General features: G+C 38.5%; 1 protein-coding gene across 11 annotated transcripts in view; it reads left to right on the forward strand.

Moving 5' to 3' along the window:
* The window catches only part of LOC124154723 (dedicator of cytokinesis protein 1), a 186,885-nt gene that overhangs the window by 140,663 nt on the left and 21,094 nt on the right, over positions 1–25,128 (forward strand). For 8 of the 11 annotated variants that reach the window (XM_046528607.1, XM_046528611.1, XM_046528608.1 and 5 more), the window contains 2 exons: positions 397–512; positions 15,009–15,164. In XM_046528607.1, the coding sequence (XP_046384563.1) occupies positions 397–512; positions 15,009–15,164 (272 nt within the window). Of the gene's footprint in view, positions 1–396; positions 513–15,008; positions 15,165–23,746; positions 23,783–25,128 lie in introns of all 11 variants that reach the window. The other 3 variants (XM_046528615.1, XM_046528616.1, XM_046528614.1) reach the window with 3 other exon arrangements.

A 25,128-nucleotide genomic window follows, 5' to 3' on the forward strand; every position in this document is an offset into this window, starting at 1 on the left:
GTAACTATGTAGTTAGTAAAGAAATGTACCATATTGTCACTACTGCAGGTTGTTGACTACAATGAGTTACTTGCATCTGATACGTGGTGTATTTCAATCCTAATTCGTGTGCCTCAGTACATAAAATTGCCATGGGAATTAATTAAGGAGCATGGATACCATAGTGGTCTGCACAGTGGTCTCAAAGGTCCATGGTTTGATTTCCATTCTAGGGGGAATTTTTCTCATGACGATTAGTAAGTGCTGCTGATGTGATTTTCGTATTTGGTTTCTGGTGTGTGTGGGTGAATGAAGGGCTATCATGTGCATAGATGGGGATTTGCTCTCAATCGTAATTGTGCCTTTCCAAGTGTGTTTGAGGAGTGTGGCTCACACCTTTTGCTTCTCTTTTCTCAGACCTGTGATTTGAAGTTTGAAATCCCGCAGTCAGTGGTGATGAGGAAGAATTTCAACCGAAGTACATCTGGATCTGAACATAACCGACTCTCAGAAGTTAGCATATCTTCTTCAGAGTGAGTTTTTCAATGCTACATCTTTTCTCCTCCTATATATGATCAATGATGATTCTCCTCTTAATTTTTGTGTCCTATCAACCGTATCAGTGTAATATTGAAACTCAAATGTTAACTTTGGGCAGAAATTTTTTTCCAGTCGTAACCAGTGGCATCATTTTTATTTGTGAATTTTGCTGTGCATGAACTTCGAATCGTCTTCAATTTCCTTTATTCAGTGTATCGGTTTATTCTGGAGCCTATCCATATGAAAGTCAAGAAAGCCAACTATTAAATTTCCTTAACGGGGAACGTCATCTCATATTGGTCAGTTTTTCTCAACCTTGTTTTGAAGCATTAAGCATGCTGCAGTGATGTGTCAATGGTCATTAGATAGTATGTACCCATTCCAGATATGGAGACAGAAGTATAGAAGCATGAAAGAGGGACTTGAGACAAATAGCCCTTTGTGTTATTTAGGATGTGGGGTGAACTTCCCTAATGCCTTGAGTTTTATCCTATTCATTAGTGATTAACATAATGGAATTTAATCATTTAAGTTTTCGTTGACTCTTTGGTATTATTTGTCTATTACTGTCATCTGATTTCTAGTGTTTTGCAGAGGGTGTGCTTACATTGATTTATCCTTCTCAGAACACTTTAAATGAATGTGATACCTTTCTTTCTAACCAAGTGGGAAATTGTGTGTGAGAATGTAAATATGTATTTAGCTTTCCGGGGAATCAAAGGTCCATGGCTCGATATCAGTTACTGAAAATTGTTTTGCCTTTGCGGCAATACGAGATGTGTCTGAAAAGAATTTGACATGTGTTCATATCTCCACGTTGGTGCTAATCTTCATCATCTTGGCAATGGCGTCCTTCAAAGTACATAGTCCCCATGTGGTTGGACCACATGCTTCCAGCAGTGCTTCCAACTCTAAAAGCAATCCTTGAATGCAGATTTTGGAATGGCCTTCAGCTCGTGTGTCGCATTAATCTAAATCGTTTCCATGTTGTCCAACTGTTTTCCTTTGAATGCCTCTTCCAATTTTGGGAACATCCTAAAGGGAGCTATGTCACACGACTGTACAGAGGCTGGCAAAGCTGTACAATATTGTGTTTTGCTAAAAATTGCTGGGCAAGGTTCAATAAATGCACTGGTGAAGTGGTGAGTCATTATATAAATTGAGTGGAGTAGCTGTGACTCCTCGGGATGATAATGTGGTGGTTTCCCCTTGCCTTCCACATCGCAGTACTACAGCCGTTAGAGAAGAAATACGTAGGAGTGAAAAGATTGGCTGATAGGAGAACTGAGTGGAGAGCTGCGTCAAACCAATCCTAGGATTGTTGACCAGTGATGATGATGAAGTGGTGAAGAAGCCAGTCACCACTTGACGAGAAACACAGTCGTTTTCTTCTCAAGGCATCACACCTTCTTTTCAGAACTTCTGCAGAATATTCTTTGTTGATCATCTGACCTCTTTTATGACCATCTGAGGAAATTCATTGTGCAAAACACTCTCGAAGTAGAAAAAAGTAATCAGCATTGACTTGACATGGCTTCGACTTTGCTTTTGCTTCAGCGTGGCTTTGACATGCTTTTTTTGGCCATGGCTCGTCTGGACACTTCCACTGTGAAGATTATTCAACGTCTATACACCCATGTCTCGTATAGCGCAAGGGATGCGTTCCTCGGGGTCTTTGCGCTATACGAATTTGCGTTATACGAGAGCGTTTTATCATTGGGAAGATAGGGATGCGTTCCTGGTAGCATTGGTCTTGGGTATTGAATTTCCTCTAAAACATCTATATTCCTATAAAAAGCCTTAGAAAACATTATTTATATAAATGTTTATAGTTTAAAACATCTTTAAAGATAGTATGCACGCATTCAAAGACTTTTATTCACGTTTAAAAAGTTATTACGTGCTTTTGAAATTCCCTCCTGTCGTGCGGGTGGGCTAACATCTGCTATCTCAGGGGATCGTAATGCATTGCCGGCAGTTGACGATTTTTCAAACTAGTCTAAAAACAACTATTGTGTCACCCAGGCCCTTTTGTCGCTCATCGAAATGACAGGGAAATGCTACTTTGAATGCCATTTCATGGCTAGCGGAGTTTATGAATGATAAATCATTTTAATTTGAAGTCCTCCGAGTCATTAGCATCTACGTGAAACAGTCTTTAAATGCCTTGAAACCTGATCCAAGTTTTCCTTCCCTGAAAATGAATGAACGAGAATGCATTCTTTTCCAAAAGAATATCGTCTCGTCAACACTAAAAACTAGTTTAAGGGGAAAGGAGCCACTTCCAATCACACCTTGGAGTTCATCAGAAAATGTTGCGGTGACTGCGCTATCAACACTTGCAGATTCACCTGATATCGCCGCACTGAAAATACCTGCTTGCCGTTTAATTTCTGGAACCAACCGGAGCTTTCACTAAATGTCTCGGAGCGATTACCACTCTCGTCTTTTTGTACTGATTCTCTATGAACTTTCCGTATGTGTAGACCGCTTGGTTGAAGTTGGTGCGGCTGAGGTCACTGATGTTTTAACTTCGTCTTTATTCAGAATAAGGCATCGTGCGTTTAAACTTCCGCGCAATATCGCTTTGACGCTCTCCATTTTCAAAGCAATTGACCTCTTTCAATTCCTCTTCTAGGTTTAAAGTTTTTCTAGATAAATTCTTGATTTTTCTACACGCATTCCTATTTTTTGCCATATTCTATTGGTTTTTACTCTGTATGGCTCTATCTAAATCACCTTCTACTGCTGAACTGTATTCCTGAGACGCAGAAGGCCTACGACTGCGGGGAGTGAACGAAGCCATTGTGTTTGAGACTCTATAGCGGACCCTTTTATGTGTTGATGCTATTCATGCGCAACTCGGCCACCGCTCCATTTCTCCCCCGTGAATACCGATGACCTTGAAGGCTTTAGTGTAGACCCTCTACCTGGAAGTCAATCGCCCGGTAACCTACGACGGCAAAAATATGTCTCTAACCGTATTGCTGAAAAAAAAATCATTTTCACTAGCCCCACGCTTAATTAACGATCTAAATTATTTATTATCATTCTGTTAAGGAGACGAGATAAATTACTTCGGTAGGCCGGCTATCTGGACCCAGTGACGAGTAATACTTTTGGCCATTGCACAGCAATGGATTTCAATTAATATATAAACAAAAAAGAAGATTTGAGGCTAGCAATAATATTTGTATGCGTAAAATGATAGAAATTTCGTGTGTACTTAGCGCAAGTTCACGTTTTATCACAAGAGCGTTTAAGATTTTTGATTAGGCTACACTGCGTTGCAATGTTTCCCCGAGGAACGAATTTGTGCTATATCGAAATTGCGCTAATCGAAATTGCGCTATACGAGACATGGGTGTACCGACATAATACCCCACAAGCCGCCTAAAAGGGGTGTGGCAGAGGGGTGTTAGGACACCTGCCGTTGTTGTTTAGTTTCAGGATCTTAATCATAAACCCTAGATTCATCACAAGTAATAGCCTTCTCAACGACATTTTCATCATTAATGACTATTTTCTAAGTGGTCCTGAGCTATTTTAGAGAGAAGGTCTTGAGCAATTTCAGAATGAATTTTGCGCACAGTCATTTGCAAAATCATGTTCAAAATTTCACTAGCAGTAGTTTTTGGTACTCTGAGATCATTTTCTACTTCACAAACAGTCAGTCGACAATCAACTTCACACACCCTTGATGTTTTCCAGTCGGTGGAGGTCAGCCAGAATGAGGGTCACTGTCAACAGATGTGCGGTCATTTTACGCCTCCTGTATCACTCCTCCTTATTCTGTATTATGCCCATACTTTTGTCCCCTAAGCTCTTCTCTATCATTTCAATCATCTTCATGCAACTCTTTCCAGATTGGAGCAAAACTTGATGCAAATTCGTTGATCTGTTCTTTCCACCATTTTCAACAATATGCAATGTGGTGAAGGGTTTAGCCGATGACCACACCATTCAGGGAGTTTGTAAGGGACCACTGGTTATGCTTGTACCCTGCCTAGGCAGCTCTGGTGCAAAAATATGAATGCATGTAGGATACATTTTGGGCACACCTCGTAAATGTGATTTTCATTGATTCATGTTGAATTATGAATGGGGTGCTAGTTTCCCTCTGGAGTATATTACTCTAAGAGCCCTCCATCCTGTGTTTTTTTTTACATAAAGCATCAAAGTGTAGTATACACTTGTTTGTGGTGATTTCCCTTACACATCCCAGTACTACCGAGCAGTCCATATAAATGTTGTCATAGCATTTAAACGTTCCATCTTAACCAAGGACAGGCCAATGTGTACGACCTCAGAATATTGACTTAGCTCTTTGTCATGACTCCTAATTTGCCGAGTGGGCTCACTTGAAGTTACATAAGCTATGGAGACACAAGTGGTGGATTTTAGCTCGGTAAGAGAATTTTATTTCAGGCATAAAATACACTAGTAGTTGATCATATTTTTATGGTCTGTTATGTAATGCAGTCCATCCATCCATCAGTTGCCCTGATGAAGACCATGAAAACCACCCACAAGCGAAAAATCACCATCCCGACCCGTTGCCACCGAGGATAATGTACCAAAAGATTTATTTTATTAAAATATATGAGGGGGATTCCCGCTTGCAGTTTATCTCGTGGTGAAGAGATCCCGAGTTGAAATACGGCGATTGACGACTCGGTGGCAGGTGAGGGTGGGGAAACAGGTTTCATGGGGACAGCAAAGAATAGCAAGGTCCTTTCATTCAGCTAACAATCAAAAATAAATTCAAGATTAAAGAATACCGTACATGTAATTTGACCCCGATGAGTGAAAATGATAGGTTTAGTGATGAGTGGATGAATGCTGATTTGACCATGGAATTTGCTATTGAACTTACATTATTTGAACAAATTATTTAAACAGAAACCAAAAATCATACTGTTAAGTGGACTTATTCAATTACTACTTTTAGTTACATATTCAACATTTGGGAGGTAATAAAGTGCATTCCTTAAACGCATCTAATTTCTGTTGCTGATTAATGCTGAACACACATAATAATCAGGTTGAAGACAAATCATTGAGGCATCGGTGCAGTAATCAAGCCGCCTTGACGGTTGCATATTGAGGTGGACCGGGACAATTGCTCGGACTCAGGGGTGGTATCACACGGGGGTCAGGGCAATATGACGTTACGTGATCTGGATGACGGTTGAATGACTCCGTTCCTTGGTGCCGTGGTTCGAGCTAGACGCAGGCTCGTCTATTTGGTGCAGTCTCCTTATTTCGTGGAGAATGGCAATTTATGCAGCCTGGCTGCCCCTGGAATCTTCCTGGCGACCACTTCAGGATCTAAGCGTTGATTGTCCGGCTTGCCTTGTCTTCCTGCGTAGAGCTACTGCTCTTTTGTCTTCAAGTCTCTTATTTGCTCGATACACTTTTTAAGCAACCGCACTCTTAATAATCAGCACAGAAAAAGGCCTCTTTCTTACGGTTGCACCCGGCTTTTATATGCTCTGAGGTGGAAGAAGGCGTATCGATGCACACAAAGGGGGAAAAAAAGGAGTGGGGAGCACTCATCGGTTGCACAACACGTAATCGGTTGACCTTCAAGTAGTGATGGGTCGATTCCAAAATTTTAACGATTCCGATTCTGACATTTCGATTCCGATTCTACCGATAACGATTCCATCAATTCTGATGCCAAGTGCTCCATGAAAAATATCACTTAATTCCAGGCAACAAGATAACCACTTAAAAAATTATTACTCTGTGAAAGAATCAGTTGACAAAAGCATCTTTCATATCATCACTATGTAATTAAAATATAATACCTAAATTTCAAAACAGAACATACCTGAAAAGTGGTGTCACCTCATAGGTATTACTTTAGAATATTGGCTCTCATGCTTAAATTTAAAATAAAAGTATCTCCTTTAATATCTATTTTTTATTGAAAATATCTTATCATTATCAATGATGTCTCACAAATTTAGTCTCCTTTTACAGACTTTAAATTTTTGCTCTGAAAGCAAAGCATCTTCACTCTGTCAGGATAGAGCCTGTTGCGTTTTACATCACATATTTTTCCTGCCGAACTAAAAAGTCTTACACTGAACACAGTGGATGGCGGTATGGCAAGAAACATTTTTGCTAATACTTTCTGCCTTAGGTACGATATACAAGTCTTCCAGTATTTCCCAGGGAAGGACTTTGGTGGTGCATTCATCTCTGATAAATAAGCTTCCACTTCAGCTTCAACAGTGTTTGCTATGGTAACTTAGGGTACTTTTCCAAATGCATCACTCTATCTTGACCATATACCTGTCACAGGCTCCCTAGTCTGAATTTTCTCCTTCGGAAGATAATAGGGAAGTCTGAGTAGCACTTTTTGATCTTGAGTCGATTTAAAAATAACTTGCGAGTAACGAGTCGAGTATGATAATTTCTGAACCAGGCAATACAGCAGTGCATACTACAATATGTTCTACTCTAATTTTCGATGATGAATGTCTAGCCTAATGTAAGAAGGAAAATATAATGAGGATCATTGATGGTTATTGTCAGAAGTAGGAGATGAATGAAAATTAATTTGTCATCAATAGTTCCATAGTCACTGTTGAAATTAATTAACCCCAAGTAATATGTTGACCATTTAAGTCATATATGTATCCAAACTACAAGGGAGAGCTCTTAGTAAAGTAATTTTCACAGCTATAATAAAGATTACATACAACGTATATGAGTCATGTAATATTTGGTCCTTTCAAATTCTCAAGCAGAAAAACCAATTACAGTGGAACCTCGTTAAAGCGAGTACGGGCTATAGCGACACCCCCGCTATTACGAGATATAGCCGATGCACCGTCAATTGACCCTATAATGAGCGTGTTAAAAAATTCGTTTTTACGAGACCCTTTCGGTGTTGGCTCTCGCCATAGCGAGGGTTTCACCGCCGGAAGACTTTCATCAAGACTCCTTAACCTCTGTAATTGCTAGCGATCTGTTAGAAATGAAGTTAATGGAGTGCTCAGTCTCAAATTTATGTGGTAAACTGTCGTTCGATAAATATAATGATTGACGAAACAATGTTTTGCATGATTTTTATTCAGTGCGGCGCTTATAAATTGTTTGAATAGTTAGTCGTTATTTGAGTAAGAAAATTTAGTGATACAAAAAAACATCGCCTTTCGTCTGGATTTATGCTTACGTTTATCGGATAGATGCTTATCTGTCGCCGCACCACTCCTGTTCCTGTATATCTGTTCGCAACAGGTATATTGGCTATTATTTGCTCCACCTCCGGTAAAGCGACAATTCGCTATAGCGAGTGTTTATTAGTGCACCGTGGGGTGTCGTTATATCGAGGTTGCACTGTATTCTACGGGTTCCAACTATTCAGGTTTTGACGTCTCCATGTTACAGTATTACTGCCTGCAGAAAATTACCTTTTGCTACACACTTGTGTGACGTGGTAAGTACTTTCCAACCAAAATTGCAAGATTTCGGAAACTTTGGAATTTCTATTAAAAAATTATATCAACGTTTTAATGGATCTTGAATCTTCATTGAATTCAAGTTCTTCAAGAATTCCATTCATTTTTCTCTCTCTTAAGCAAGCCGACTTAATCACTTCACTTTTCTTCAATACCCGAGCCATATTTCTTATGTATAGGATGGTTCTGAAAAATATCCAATCCTTATAAGGATTGGATATTTTTCAGAACAGATTTTTACTTAGGATTGGATATTTTTCAGAACTATCTATCATTACTATAGTATCAGAAAGATACTCTAGGAATTTCACTTGAGTAATGCGCTAAATGATCAAGTCGATCCATGCATAATCCTTTTTAACATCCTCAGTTTAGTGTGTTAGGTCAATGAAGACGATTATCCGTGCTTAAAATGACGATTTTCAAGACTAAAGTTTAAAAAAACTTGAAAAATAGGCCTCAAGAGTTCCACGGCGTGTAGCTCAGCCTTAACGCGCGATTGAAAAACCGCTCTTATTTCTCTTGCTGCAAACATTTTTTTCCAAGATTTTTACTTAGTACTCTTTAAAAATCTCTACTTTATATTGTGGTTCAAATTTTCCGAGTTATATTTTTCGTAAACGAAAGACAATGTCTACTTTTTGTCAAATTTCATGTGAAAAACGGGTCGGCCATTTTGCAATGCAAAGCCAGACAGATGAGAGCCAAAATCTTCAAAAGTCATTGAAAGTATAGGCAAAGCACCAGTTCAAAGGAATATTGCGTTTTTTATTCCATAAAAATCATACCAACGCAACACCACCTCGATAAATTCTAAGATTTTCGAGGAAAAATGAGATCGCGCGTGGTTTTGAAAAGCTGGTCATGTTTGGGCCATTGTATCGTCACTAAGGGCCTTATTTATGTAAAATGGCATATAAATTTATATCTGGTAATAATTTATGATTATTTACGCCAAGTTTCAAGTCTCTATCGCCAAAAAGGTCATTTTAGACTTCATTCCAGCTTTTTCCAATTTCGGACCAGTGTGCACCGGGTCGGAAGACGATCGGCCGCCGCGGCTGGCGTAAAGGTATTCGGTGCCAAGTTGACAACTATAGTGTATTCGGCAAGCTGAAACTACCAGGCCAAGGCATCAGAATGACTTATCGGCTTTAAAAATTGTATTATTACATTAGTTTCATGATAGCGCTTCCTGTCAGCAGATTGCTGGACCTACTAGCCTCGAAAGCTCTGCAACCTTAACTACTCAACTCGACATTAGTAATGCTTCTGGAAACGCTCGAGTCGAGTACTAACTACTCTACTCGACTCGAACTTTCGAGTACTCGCACATCCCTAGAAGATAACGTGTTTTGTTATTACGTTTACGTGGCACGAACATTCAAATGACTGTTGGAAACGCAGTCGTATATAAATTAGTGGTTCGAAGTACTACTGGAATCGGAATCGATTTTTCACCTTGGCAAGCACTCATTTTCAATTCCGGTTCTTGGCCGAGAATTGAGGAATCGAACTGACCCATCACTACCTTCAAGCAAAATGCACGTATTCACACACACACTCTCGTCCTTGCTTTCTTCCCTTTACACTTGTGGTTAGTGGAGGGGGGGGAGGAGAGGGGGTCAAGACAAGGACTAGGACGGGCCGAGACCGTCAGAGCAAAGATTATGCAATTCAGTAAAAGCATTCCATAAAAAGTGTGGAAAATAGTATTTGTCAGGAAAGTCAGTTTGGAATTTCAGGTGGATACTATTTGAGGAGCTACCCTGAATTCGAAGCTTGATGGAGTTTAATTTTGTTATTGCAAAATTCAAATGGCTAAAAATTCTGAGATTTGGTGTTTGGAACAAATGAGGTATGTTTTAAGTCTTTCTTTAGAGCATTTCATTTGTTTCAAGCTTAGCATTTGCGGTATACATACTGTGTATTTCTAATGCCCCTATTTGCAGTAAAACCCAATTTGACCTTGTTTACTGTTGTCTTTTTGAAATCAAATTTTGGGAATAGTTAACACCCAGAGTTTAGTTATCCAGCCAGCATCGTAATTTGTGAAAAGACTGCTTTTATAGCTGTACAAAATCACATTTTTAAAATGTACATATAAATATGGGCTCTAAGAAAATCATATCATTAGAGCTAATGTTGCAATGATTAGATCAACTTCAAATCTCCTCATATGTGATGATGCAGTATTCTTTATGGGGTCAGGATATTATCTATGTTTAAATAGATAAAGTACTCAAGACGCAAAAATCTAAATGCCAATTAAAGTAACAGAAATATGTCTTGGAGACCAGGTTTTTAATGGATTTGGTGATCTGCTGTGGAGAGGAGAATAAATATCAACCTACCAAGAGCAAAGAAGCTAAGAAATCACTCTTTGCAGATTATTCTCACCCTAGTGGATTGAATAAGTCAATTGAAATATTGGTTTCGGAGATGTATTTTTCTAACTTTAATTGGCATAAATATATTCCTGGCTTCCAACAATTTCTCTCTATTTACAACCTAAAGGAAATGTGGGCTATGGAATGACTGGCTTGACATCATGACATATGACTCACACTAAGTGCTATGGATAGGTGAATAGCTTGAGAGGTGAAACTTTTGTGGATGAAGTTGACAAGCTTTTTATGCACTGATGAGGCAGGGATTAGATGGTATTGTCATTTAATGAAGTGCTCACTCCCTCCACATTGGTTGGTTGGCAAGTTGTGGGAAGCATGTTGCTGTCAGGTGAAACACAGTCTTACTATATCCATGCATGATATTAATGGGTACACAATCATACTACTCATTGGTATCTCTTGTGCTTCGGTTTTCTTTATCATTTGTGTCTGTGCTATTTCATTTATTTTTTTGCTTCCTGAGTCAATGCTTTCTATTGTCTTGTAATAACAATAGTTTACTTTGATTTCTTTTTGGTTAACATTATTTATATGCCATAGTTTACTGACCTAATGTAAAAAAAATGGTATGTTCAATATTCTGATGGTATAAGAGATGTATTTGATGATGGGGCTCATTTGTCTCAGGAATAAACCATTGTGTCGCTTAGTGCAAGGGATGTGTTCCATGGGGTGTTTGCACTACTCGAATTTGCATTATTCGAGACCATTTTAACATGGGGAAGATAGGGATGCATTTCCGGTACCATAGGAGTTGAGGATCGAATTCCCTATAAACCAACCATATTCCTATTATTAGCCTTAGAAAACCTAATTTATACAAACATTTATTGTTAAAATTTCTTTTAAAGTGGCAGATACGTGTTCAAAGACATTTTTTCCCATTAAAAAATTAGCACCAAGCAGCAATGTGAAGCGGTCTTTAAATACCATGACCCAGGTTCTTCTTCCCAGAAAATGAAGGGACAAGATGGCATTCTCTTCCAAAAAAATCCTGTCTTATCAACATTAAAAACTAGTTGAGGGGAAAAGGAGTCACTCTCTGTCGCATCTTCATCAGAAAATGTTATGACGACTGTGCTATGAACACTTACAGATTCACCTGATATCACAGCACTAAAACGCCAGCTCACCATTCAAATTTCTGAAAACAAGAGTCTAACTGTGTTGGAGCAATCATTACCCTCACCTTCTTTTACAAATTCAAATAATGCCACAGAGAACATCATTTGACCGCTTATGATAAATCCAGGTAATTAGAAGTCTCCGTTTTTTATCCAGCAATGAACTTCGCCTACATGTCAACCACTTGGCTGCAGTTGGTGTGGCTGATGTCACTGACGTTTTAACTTCGTCCCTATTCAGAAAAATAGTGTGGACTGTCGGCATAGTGAGCTTAAACTTACTCACAGTATTGCTTTGAAGCTCTCCATTTTCAAAGCAATAGATCACTTTCAATTTCTCTTCTAGGTTTATGCTTTTTCTTGATAGCTTGTTTGTTTTTCTATCCGCATTCCTATTTTTTGCGACTGTTCACTTGGTTTTTCCTCTGTATGGCTCTACCAAAATCACCTTCTACTACTGAAAAACTGCCACACTGTAATCCTGAGACACAGAACATATTACATCTGTTGGAAGGGAAAGAAGTCAATGTGTTTGAGAATCTCTCTCGGACTCTTCTACGTGATGATGCTATTCATACATAACTCGCCCCTGCTCCATTACTCCCCCGTGAATACTGATGACCTTGAAGGCTTTAAGCTGGACCCTTTACGTGGAAGTCAATTTGCCCGATACCCAATTACGGCATAAAATCTCAAATCGTATTGTTTTTAAAAAATTCATTTCCACTGGCTCCAAACTTAATTAATGATCTAAATCAACTAACATCATTCAGTTAAGGAGACGAAATAAATTACTTTTGTAGGTCGGCTACTCAGTCTGCATGATGAGTAATGTTTTTAGCCGTTGCACGGCAATGGATTTCGACGAATGTATCAGCAAAAAAATTTTAGCAAAACCATTTACATGGTATGCACGTTGAAATGGTGTATGAATATTTGTAATCGGTTGATGAATGTTATCACTTGGAAAATTAAAAAAAGTGACTGCCATTTTGAGAAAAGGAAAATAACTTTTAACTTGAGAAGAGTTGTCGAAAATACTTTTTTTTTGCTTTTCTTAATTAGTGCAAAGGATGCCTATCTATACCTCCACTGCAAAAACGCTCAAAAACCGTCCACCAAATGAAATCCACTCATCGACTAGCCCAATGATACGAATCCGCTCAGCTGGCTGTAGCCGGAGCACAAACTCTCTGCCCAGTGGGTGATCAAGCTGTTCACCAAAACCGCAAGAGGCAGCACATGGAATGTGCTGAAGAAGTTGTGCGCCGTTTTGAAAAGAAAGGAGATGATTTTTTGGACTCAATGTAAACAGGTGATGAAACCTGGGTTCACCACTATTACTCCGATGCTAAGCAACAGTCTAAAAAATGGTGCCACCTGACATCTCCAAAACCGAAATACCTAGGTCAAACGAACTCTGTCAGACATGTTATTTTGTGGAACAGCAAAGTCTTTTTCTTAATCTTTGTGCATCATGAAGGAGTTCCACCATGTTACGCCAACCACCATCGCATTTAGCCAAGAAGGTCATGGCTACTGTGTTTTGATACTGAATCTGAGCTATCTGAACTGAGTATTGTTGGTGGAATTCATGCCTCGGGGAACCACTATCATTACAGGAAGGTACTGCCAAACACTGCAAAAGCTTGCTTGCAAAGCAAGAGGAGGTCAACACTGCCCTCGTATGTTGTATTAGCTGTTAAAAGTAATCTGACCATTGCTAATGATCACGTTTCTCCCTTCAATTCGCCACTCCTTGACCTTCCACGAATTTTGAAAAACAAAGCCTTCCAAAAAGGGTCGCTTCCATCCATCCATTCCTCTCCCCTCTGCTCCACCACCCCTCCCCTCCCCTCCCCCCCCACCCCACTCACCACCTTCCCCACCCATTAGGTGACCATTAGAAGCATGACCATTAACTTATAAGACACAGACATATTTAGTCCTGATGGTGATGCTCTGCAGTGAAACATTCAGACTCCAATGTGTTTAAAAGTGGAAGTTGCAAAGTTTTCTTACTTCCTGCTGCAATAGCTCCTGATGGAGACCTTTTTGCAAGTTTTCCCAAGTTAATGTGAAAAAGTGCATTCCTATTGTTCTAAACTTTGACTGAAAAGTTAACAAATACATATATTGGCTACTGTGTTGCCATGCTATGTAAGTAAATAATGGAAAACCAACTATGGAATGACCATAAGTGAGCCAGAGAGATTATTTTGGGGGCTCACAAATTGCTTCATCTTGCACAAGTTTCATTCACCTATGTTTTAACTGTGTTAAAATAAAAATGCTATTGCAACAAAACGGAAGAATAATGCATATGCCACGAGAGACTTTTTTGGACCGCAGTGCAATTTGCAATAATTTTTGCTGACCATACATACTCACAGTGTCCCACCACCACATCCCTTCTTTTCATCCTTGGCATTCTGTGATTCCTGTGTTTCTTCCTCAACAGCATCCCATGCATAATCATTTTAGATTCAACCATTCCGTTTAACTGACCTTTAGTCAACTTATTTATAAAAATTTTATCCCATGCTAAAAAATGTTACTGCCACATCTTTGCAGACTTGCATATCTAGGATATCAGCGCTCGGTGAGATTTTAACTTAACCGGAAATCTGAATTTTTAGTGGAAAAGCTATTTTTGTTGAAGTGATGAAAAAAATGGGTGGCTCAAGGGCATGTAAAAAATGTTAGTGAAATCAAAAAGATTGTTTTCCTCTTGAAAAGACTCCCACTTGAAATCAAAATCACAGGAGAATATTTTGGAAGAAATGAATACCAAAAGTCAATTATGTGTGTGTGTGAGAGGAAAAATGTCCGTGGTTTCGCGTTGATTCAGGTGGTCAAAAGAGAAGCAGCGCAGTGTAGATGCATCTCCCTAACCCTAAGGGTGAGAGAGAGAGGCTGTGTCTTTTCATTTCATCCTAATCTATTCCACTCTATTCCACCCTATCCCACGGCAGAGTTATGTAGCCTCTTCTCCTACCCCTAGACCCAAGGCAATCGAAAAACAGGCCTCGGAGATGTTTTTCCTTCTGACTTGAGGTGGCATTTGGGTTTCCTCTCTTCATCCACCGTAGCCATAGCCAATTAGAAACTCCACTTAATACTTATGAGGGTGTGGCTTGCATGAGTAAATGTGTGGTATTCAGTCTTCACTGCTTGCTGTAATAACTTTTGTGTACTAATTTATTAGTTGATTACCCTTGTGTTGCTAAAGCAGCCTCTCAGTTTACTCTGGACCTAAAGTTGGCCTAAATAAGCTGTTTATGGTAGAAAAGTATATTTTCAATTCTATGTAATCATTAATTTTCTTAGTTCTTGCTTTTCTCTACAAAATCGGTTGATTTACTTTTGTTTTTTTTATTCTGTCGCATGTCTCTGTTTGTTAAAACTAATTTTATTTTCTTTCTCGACTCTTTGTGCACTCCTTACTATGAGAACTTTCTTTCTTGCATGACGCCCAGTGGCAGTAGGTCTCGAGTGTCCAGTTTAACCAGATCACAGGTTACCACTTTAAAAAGTTTTGCAAACTTCAACTTCACGCAGAGCTTCTCAAATCTCAACAGCAACAATGTCACCTCCAACAGCAACACCAACAGCGCTCCTGTCAGTGGGGTGAGGTAAGGGACCACAAAGCCATGATCCCACATGCCACCTGTGCTCTCCCAAATGACGAGAAACTGCAGAATTTATGCCCTGCCTTCTATTCTCTTTATTGAGGAGATTATTGGTTATTAATGGATAAGCAGCACTATTCTTGGCAAGGGTGGAATATTCCATGCTAATCTAAGTGGCATTGGAATAAGGATGAAGTATAATTGTATGTATATTATCAATGATAGATATTACTGTGTATGTCTGAGTATAGTCCCCCCCTTTTTTTCCTAAAATGCCCATGGTAAAAGTAAGCCTCAGAATTAGGGGGGGGGACTATATTCGGAGAAACACGGTATTTGAAAAGCCACGATGGAAAGGAAGAAACTTCATGAGTAATATTTTTATTCTCAACCCTGATTCAGTAAATAGTTGAAATGCAGTTTATGAATGTAAGTATTTCAAGTGAAATTCACACCACTTATTCCTTCCCACGCTTGAAAAATTTCATAATCATCATCGGCTCTTTAGCATTAACAGTGGTGAAAATTTGCATAGTAAATTATGTGGTGTATATTGGAAATAGGTATTTCTTTGCAATTATCTCATCTTAACATCTGCTTGGAAGTTGGCATTCACTTTGATTCACTTCAGGCTGCAAGGAAGCTTTTTACGGCACCCTCTTGATACACACCTCTTTGCTCTAGTGGGATGTTCATTTTTTGGAAACAAGATTAATTTTTCCACAGTAATACAAACAATGCCTTTGCTTGTATTACCAAGAATAAAGTGTACGTTTAGAGTAGAGATGGGTCAAATAGCAGATTTCTCAAACTTGAATATCGAATTCGAATATTAAATCATTGCTCGAATATTCGAATACCTCGAATACTAGAATTGTGCAAAGCATATTAAACGTACGTTTCTTCTTCTATTTCATGTGATGAATGTATAAATAAAAAGGTTTACAGTGGAACCTCAGTCTATGGTTATTCAAGGGGATGGACGAAAAAAACGATGAATGCAGGAATGTCTGACTAGGTTGCCTATGCAGCAGGAAACCCAAGATTTTGGCGAGAAATTGTGATTTCCTATAAAGGATTCAAACAGGAATTTAGCTGATTAATGGAATATTTTAATTTTATGGAAGCAATTTGGGCATATAGTTGATTCAACTAACATCTCTTTCAAATATTGCAAGGGGACACACCATCTTGTGAAAAAATGATTGCATTCCGTCTCGGCATTTACACTGCTACGATGGATTTCTGTCTGATGTATACATTCTTATCTACCAAACGTCATTTCAGCGGCACGCCCATCTGATACTCGGCTTCATCCAACTTCATATTATCAACAAGTAGCTCGCTTTACCCCCACTCCTACTGTCAAGTGCTAGTGGACAATCCGAGGCGTTTTGCAAAATACTCGCGCTTCTCCGCCGGATTTTCTTCTTCTTCAATTATTTTCAGTCCATGTTTGGAAGTTCTCATGAGACCAGCAGATGAATTCGAATTGCTAGCAGGGAGAAACCAAATATCCTGAGAAAATATCCCTTTGTCAGTGACTGTGACTATAAAGATTTATAGCATAACTCATAAATTGTAACTTGATATATGTTTATGGAAAAAAATACCACATCAACTTCCGAGAAGCTCAGCTGCGAAGATATTGAGTTTTGCCAGAATGCTAAGTCTCCGTCGTATTTTGACATTTATTTCCTTGCGTAAAATGCTTAAATAAAGTCAGAAATAAGTCTTGTTTGGTCTTATTCTTTTTTAAATTGTGCGCACATTACCAATATTTTAATCCAGTAAAGGTGTAATATCAATTGCCAAAAGTCATTGTTAGACACCTTTTGTGCTAATAGATGACTCATGCAGCAGTTGACCTCCAGAAATTGGGAACTTCGAAGCAGGTAGGCAGAAAAAGGTCAGTGGGGGAGAAAGAAGGAAGGGTGAAACACGATTCTATTATTCTCCTGTAACTTGATATTTTCTTTTGAAGCTTATGATTTATGGCCTTTGTAATACGAACCCTGCGCGAGCTGGGGCCTTTTGTTTGATTTCGGAGAGGAGGAAAGCGTCGTAGGAGTGGCAGAGGGCTGATGGATGGAGGGGTAGCAGATTTTGGGAATTGTGCTACGCAGTTACTATCCCACTGCACTGAGGTTCTCCTGGTGGGGGGAATCGGGGATTTTCGGATTTTTTCACCCGATCATTTTCAGTTCCCCACGTCGAACTCTTTTCACCGCTCTAATCCACGAATTTGATGTAATTCGTCAACTTGCCTAAAATGGCGCTGCGTGCACTAAACGACTACAGTTCTCTACATTTTTCCGAGTCAACTACCAACGATGTGTGTGCGACAGTGTATGGAGCGAAATTCAAAGTATTCGATTGTAGATTTAGGATAATTATTCGAGATCTCGAATATCGAATACTCTCTAATATTCGAGTACTTGCAGATACTATTTGCACATCTCTAGTTTAGAGTGCATTCAGTGAATTCTGGGAAAATATGAAGTTTAGTTAAAGTCAAAACCACTTTTCTTGCATAAAAACGGAAAATGAAGGATTTTTTAATTGGAATTTCAAGCACATAGTGGAGGAATCAGACAAGAATCAATGTGTTTCTATGAAGGATGCAAATACAGAATAATACTTAACCTGCAGAACATCTTCGCACCCATGTGGTTTCTTAATGTCAATTACGACATGTAATATAACCACCCTGCCCTTAAAAAATCTTAGGGTCTTCAGCACCTCTTAAAAGCCAGGTACTTTGGCCCACAGCCTTTGATATATGTACCTTCCTCGGTTTCACGTTTTTATCCAAAAACCTTCCCTCAACAAGCTTGATGAATTCCAGCTTTGCTGCTGGGCTTTGCCAAAAGTATTTCTTTTATGTGTTCTCCATGATTGGTTTCAGTTTATCACAACTCTCAGACATTTCACTTCATCTGTTGCCTTTATCTTTACACCAACCACATCTTTGTAGACATCATTATCGCTGTTTTTAAAGTGCAATGTGAGCACTCGTCAGAAAAGATCAGTCATACGTATACATATTGAAGCACAACTTCAAAGTGGCTTACTTTGATCTATTGACTAATAGCAATTGAAAGAGACACTGTACATCTGCGTAATATCATGCAATCCATTTCTGGAGTGTTTGGCTGGGGCATTTGGAAGGACAATTAGGCTAGAAGGTGATCATTAAGGGTTTTAATTTGGTGTGGACGGATCCAGAATTTCTTTTTGATCTAGATTGCATCAGATCCTTGATTTCCAGTGTTGGATTTTCTGATATTTTCGAATCCAAATGCTTTTTTAATGTGTAAAATGAAGAATAAAGTTTATTCAGGGTACATACAATAAATGGAATGCAATTTTGCTGGTCATACACATTTTAATATTTTCAGATTTGCCTTGTACATTTTTCCCCTGAATTTTATGCACTCAGTGCGTGCATGTGGCATGTATTGAGTTCTCGCTATCCAAATGGGAATGTTTCACACTTTGGAAGATGCTTTTATAAGTACAGTTTATCATTAAATTAAATTGCAACTGTGCAACCTGCAACACAATAAGGAGTGGTGCAGATGTCAACTGCTGCAAACTTAAACAGAACGAGACGACCGCTTAGTGAGGGGTTGGGCAGCGGAATCACGTAAAGGAGAAGTGGAGGGGAAGGGATGTGCTTCCTCCGTCTTTCAAGCAACAAGGCTGTGAACGAGGGAGCAAGGGTACCAACACGCCTGATCTTTGTGGCATCGTAGGCTGCAAGGCGAAGCGGTATGAGCTGCGTGATATGTGCAGTTTGTGTTTCCAGTCTGTCTCGCCTAGTGTGTGCTCATGCAACGCTTGTTAAATTGAAAATTGTGCTGTTTGGACAGTGTTAGTATTGGTATAGCTTTGTTGTAGCTATAAAGTTTTGAGTCAATCAATTAGAGGTTCTAAAATATAATTACCATCAGAAATACATCGCGTTTAGTCCCATCCTTTTTTTGAATCTCGTGCATGTCATCTAATTGTCGAAAGCTATCGTTAGACACCCTTGGGTCCAATAGGTGACTCACGTACTTGTTGCCTCTGGAAACAGGGTGGATTTGAAGCAGGTAGGCTGAAAAAGGTGAGACGGGGAGGGATGAGTAACATTTCCATTGTTCTCAAGTTAATTGATATTTTCTGTAGAAGCGAATGATTTATAGTCTGTTTGGTGCTGGAAAGGAAAAACAAACGTCAGAGGATGCATGAAGTGAGGGTTGATCGAGGGCCAAGAGAGGGGGGCTAGTGGTTTTGTGAAATCTGTGATGTAGTGACTTTCAACAATAGGAATATTTACACTTTGTGCCTGCCATATTTTACCTTGAAATTTTCCACGGCTGTTACAGCATGCCCTGTAATATGTAATCCCTGCGAGAGCTTTTTAACAAATGGTTCATGATTAGGACGAGCATCGCAGTGTATTGGTGCATGCAAAGAGAGAAATTTGAACTCTCTCCTCTCTAATTGGGCGTTGCATTCACTGAAGCTTTAATTTAAAACCTCAGAGGCATGAGGTGAGGAGGTGGTTAGTGATTTTGTGAAATGTGTGAGGTAGTTACCATATAAACGCGTGTAAGAGATGCACCCGTTTAAGAGTCGTCCCCCTATTTTGAACGTAGGAGATAAAGAAATAACATTTTTCATCCAGCCAATGCATGAAATGTAAAGATGAAATTGAAACTTAAAGTTTCATTAATTTTATAATCAGAGGCTTATGTTTAGGTAGCTGTGTAAAATTATAACATCAATATGAGACTATCATTCTTTCTTTGATTTGTGGACGACATTTGTCCTTTACGCATCGACTTACTGAAGATTGCCTTATTGCCAAAAATGTCTTGCCCTATGTTTTGTTGATATCCTCCCTCGTGAACCACAGTGCAACGAAAATCTTAAAATATAAAACATTTCATAGCGGATATTTCAAGTTACCTACAGCTTTTCAAAACAAATAAGTAACAAATCTGCTAGCAAATGTAGCGCAGAAAGCAAAGAAAAGCCTGTTTCTCCGTTCACTTCAACAGAGCATCCATTTAAAAAGTATTTCTAACTTTTTAACTACAATTGAACTTTTAGTTCATCCACTGTATCTACTTACAAAGTAAGTAACAACTTCTTTTGACGCGTGGAAATATTTAATGAAAATATCATCATCGTATGCGAATGGATTACATGTATCCCATATCCTCCTTTCTTGATGAAATCGACATCTTTCTTTAATATATCTAGCCAATGCCCATTGAATCTATATGTGCTCCCCCACAATATTCATATATTTCTTGAAACAATCGCTATGTAATTGATGACACTTCGTAAATTTCTTTTATAACTCCTTGAGCGAGCAATGTTATTTCATATGGCTCGTGTTATGGTGACCTCCTAGGCAGGCCATAGTATTGCGTCCTTTAGGCCATAGCTACCGCCCGACTTATGCCCTTTCGCTTACAGTAGAATCGCTTGAAGCCATATGTATGTCTCGAGGCCGTAGTTATGGTCGATTTCGACTTGTGGCCATACGATTTGTGGAATAACCCTGCAGGAAGGCGATCCTACGAGAACTACCAATAGTAATTGTAATTATGATGACTTTTCCACAGATTGCAATTACCCCAACTGCTATTATTTACTTTCCTTGTTAGCACCTTTTCCTGGTTAGTACGTTCATTTTTTGTGGTCCTTTCAGAAACATACTTAACAATTTCTACTGTATATACATATAAATACAAACATATCAGTCAAGATATTTACCTGTGCAAATGTGTCCATGAAAGAGCTGAAACGCATCATCAACGTATCCATCAACTGAAGAGTACATTTTACTCAATACATATTAGTTTTTTCAGCTTATATTTAAACAAATTATTATCATTCACATTTTTAAGATCTGTAGGCAATTTGTGGAAAAGTTTTTTTCATTTCTTTGAGCACGATTCAGCAACTTTGGTACGTACAAAATTGTGATGAATATCACTTTGAGATCTTGTGTAATGACCATGTACAGTATTATTCATAGTAAGATGTTTCTAAGTTATTCTTCATATACATGACAGTTAATGATATTATACACATGGAATAGGAAGGGTAAGCATGTCTATAAAGATTGGTCTGCTGGGAGATCTGTAGCCTTTAAGAGCAAGGATTCTCATGGCACGTTTTTGCAAATGAAATATTTTTATAGAATGATGAGTTGATCCCCAAAAGACTGTAGGTGTGTAACATGAGAGTAAAAGGCGCTGTAATATAGGTTTAGCAAAGTTTTCATGATGAAACAGTCAATTGACAGGACAATTGATAGTCGGTGAAAACTTAATACATGAGATTTCCATCTGGTTGTTGCCTGGCAGTACTCTCTATTACATGGGTAGTCTGAAAATTTCAAAGCCTGATTGTTTAATTCATTTATCATTTGATTTGATTGATTGATCATTTATTGCTTCTAATTTATTTGTTGCTTTAAAAATCTTTAATTTTCAACATTATCTCCTTTTACTTTAATGTATTGGATTCATTGCTATTTCCATTATGTAGAGAAAAATCCCATGACCATCACTTCCATAAGTTGGTCTTTCCTTTACCAAGTACTGCAAATCTGGTTTTTCTGACTTGAAAACTAATCTACTTTTCCATCAAGATTCTTCCATCATTTTCTACCCTGTATCTACACAATATCTACCCTGGGGGGCTCATAATGCAGATGCACCTCTTTCTTTCTTTCTTTCTTTCTTTCCTGTTACCTTGCTTGAAGTGCAGGTTGGAAAAGTAGTCTCAGGCTGGTAGGCATGTCGTGGATAGTGCGTATCCTCTCAGGATCCCAATGCCTCCACTGTTTTCATTCTCAATATCTCATCCCAGTGGTGTTCTTCAGGTACATAGCTATCATTCCTTCTTCCACAGATTTTGATAAAGAGGAGTTGGCACTCTTGGAAATTTCTATCCACCTTATTGTTGCCATGGGCAAACTCTGCTTCTACATCGCATCTAGACTTTGTATACGCTCTTGTTTTCATGCAAAAAAGATTGGTGGTGAAGGTGGTGGTGTATAATTTTTACTCTGTGCTCCAGATGTTGGGAAAAGGGTATCTTCTGTAAAGACGTTGGCCACTTTGGCGTGTACGTGTTTTTATGTGTATCATTCATTGGGTGTGAGGTGTCATTAATATATTTTATTGACAGAAATCATGGATGTAAATTCCAGATAACATCCATAATAATAGCTTGATTCCCTGACCAATACGAATCGCTCTATCGTCAGTTACTCAAGTTGTGACTTTTGCACATTGAATGAGTGTTTGGTGAGTGAGAGCACATCTAGAGAGTCCTCTCTGGTCACACTTGCCCTTGATTAAGTGTAACTTGCAATATACATTTATTTCACCACCATGCAATAACTTGGTAGCTCATTTTTTTATGATAGGATAAACAAAATCTAGAGTCCCCATACTGATGAACCTCAAGTCTTCACAAAACCCCTTTTTAAATAATTTTATCATGCTGCGTTACTTAATTTTTTCTGGTTCCAACAAATTTCTGTGTGAAACTGATTCAGAGAACTGCCAAGAGCCAATTTTTCACTGGAATGACTTGTAATCAATACAGTAATTACTCTTGTTGTGCCAATGCTAACTAAAGTAATGATGATGTTGGTCCTGCCACAATTTAGCAAGACAGAGAAGTGTTCAGACGTCCTATGTGGGTAGTTGATAGAGTGGCTGTGTTTGAATGCCTGGTCTGCAAAATGGGATGCAATCCGTGAGGGAGGCAAACTGCCGTTCCACTGTGGACGTGAGCCATCAGTGCGACTGCTCTCAGTCTCACTAAAGTGGAAGTGGGTGGGAGGTAATTCTGCTGACCCCAGTCCAACTGGCAGTATGTCGTGTAAATTTACGAATATAGGAGTGAATGTTATTCTTAGGCTATTCTGAGCTAAATATTGAATTTCATGCATAGGATTGAATTTAGTGGTTTGATGTTTACTAACATGTTAGAATAGCAAACAAATATCGTAAATCCATGTAGGTTGCACCAACCATTCTTGTCTCAAGTTGATCAATGTGGTTATAAACATTGAAGAAAGAGTGAGGTGCAGGGCATAGAAATAAGGGCATTGACAGTTTGGGAGAATACATTTGGAAATAATCCAGGGAAAACTTCTATCTCATGTGAAAGAAAGAGATGACAATGCAAGTATGGAATGTTAGACATGATGTTGGAACTTAACTTTTATTGTCTGTGCCTTCATTTTGAATTTTTGTCTTATGGCTTTCATCTTATGGCTTGTATCCCATAGTAGACCAGGCATTTGTTATAACTGAGGGCTTTTTCTCAGTGGTTTAGTTATTTTTATGGCAAGAATCAAGCTGATTTTCAAAAATTTTTGTTGCATTTAAAATTTTATGCCTTTTGTAACCAGTAATCCTCATATTGAAGCGAATTGTTGCTGGTTAAATGGCCTATTCATGTTGTAGCCTTTAAATTGGCATCACCCTCCTGTTGCTGTGTTATGATCATTACTCTACAGCATTTTCTTCCTTCATTGTCTTTTTCCTGTGCTGCTGAAGAAACATGGCAAATCATCATTCCTGATTTGTCAAGTGGTAAATATTTTATAGGCTATTAAATGTCTTTGCTGTTTCGACTTACATTGGCATTGTCATGTATTTGCTTTAGACTTGCATATGCTTTTTCGGATGCAATTATTATAAAGATCAAAAACAAGTTAAGCAAATGGTAATCGAAAAGTAATGCCAACCACATGCAAATACAATTATTTAGGGAAATATTTTCCTTGTTGATTTCTGATGTACAATTCTTTTTAAGTATTGCATGAATTCCCGCCACATGCCTACTGAGGCGACTCACGTGCTAGTATAGACATATAAGTATGTAGATGAATCGTTACTTGAATGTTGCATCATGCATGATGTGCACTTAGTTTCAAAGCACTATGATGTGTGGAAGGATGAATTGAAGTGTGGCTGGTAATTTGTTTCAATGTAAAAACAGGCCTTACATAACATTTTAGCAATTTAAAAGCACGTATTCAATGACCGAAGCCAATCTTTTATTTTCAATAACTTCCTTCGGCTTCCTTCACTACACTCATACCTTCTAATAAAGTTCACTATCAAAATAAATTATGCAGTGTTATTTGACTCATAAAAATTGGAATCTACAATTATCTTTTATGTGCATAGGAACTCATTTTTTAAAGATATTTTTGTATGCATATGTATGTGTAGTGAATGTTCCTGGTGCCTGAAACTGCTGAAAAACTGGTGACTGCTTTCAGAGCATCCCAAAAACTGAAACATTTGTCATGAATGCTTCTTCTGACATTAGGTGTTTGCTGTTTTCTTAAGCACCCTTTCATAATACCTTTGGGCAGGGGCCACACAAATTCTTTCTCTTTCAATCTTTTCTGTAAAGATATGGGCTACTTGAATATGGCTGTCTGTTTGTGGCATAACTGTTGCAGTGCAGCCTTCCAGTTACGCATTGCAAAGTTGATGGAAACCCTAATTCAGTGACAGTGTTTGTCAGGCGTTAATGTAAAAAGTGCTATGATGTCCTTCTGGTTGTGGCTTTTATGACACTATGCACTAAATTAAATACCTCACTAGACTTAAAATCATTCAAAAGCTGCACCTACTATTGTGAAGGTACTTCCTCTTGCTTTGAATTTCAGTTGGCGATTGTTTTCAGATTTTTAAGTACCTATTAATTTTTCGTTGCAGCTTATGTGCATTTGGAATGAATATGATTGAAAATTATTTTCTCCTATTATAAACAGTTCTGAATATCTTGTCTTGGCTTTTTTCACTCAGATGTGTAAGTTGTACTGATTACCACGTATTTATGTTTCCAATGTTGACTGCATGATATCTTTCCCCGTATGTAATCATGTCTTTCGCCCCATGTGCAGATTGATTTTTTGTAGCAT

This window comes from Ischnura elegans, chromosome 2 (genome assembly GCF_921293095.1).
Source record: "Ischnura elegans chromosome 2, ioIscEleg1.1, whole genome shotgun sequence".
In the NCBI taxonomy this organism is placed as follows: Eukaryota; Metazoa; Arthropoda; class Insecta; order Odonata; family Coenagrionidae; genus Ischnura; species Ischnura elegans.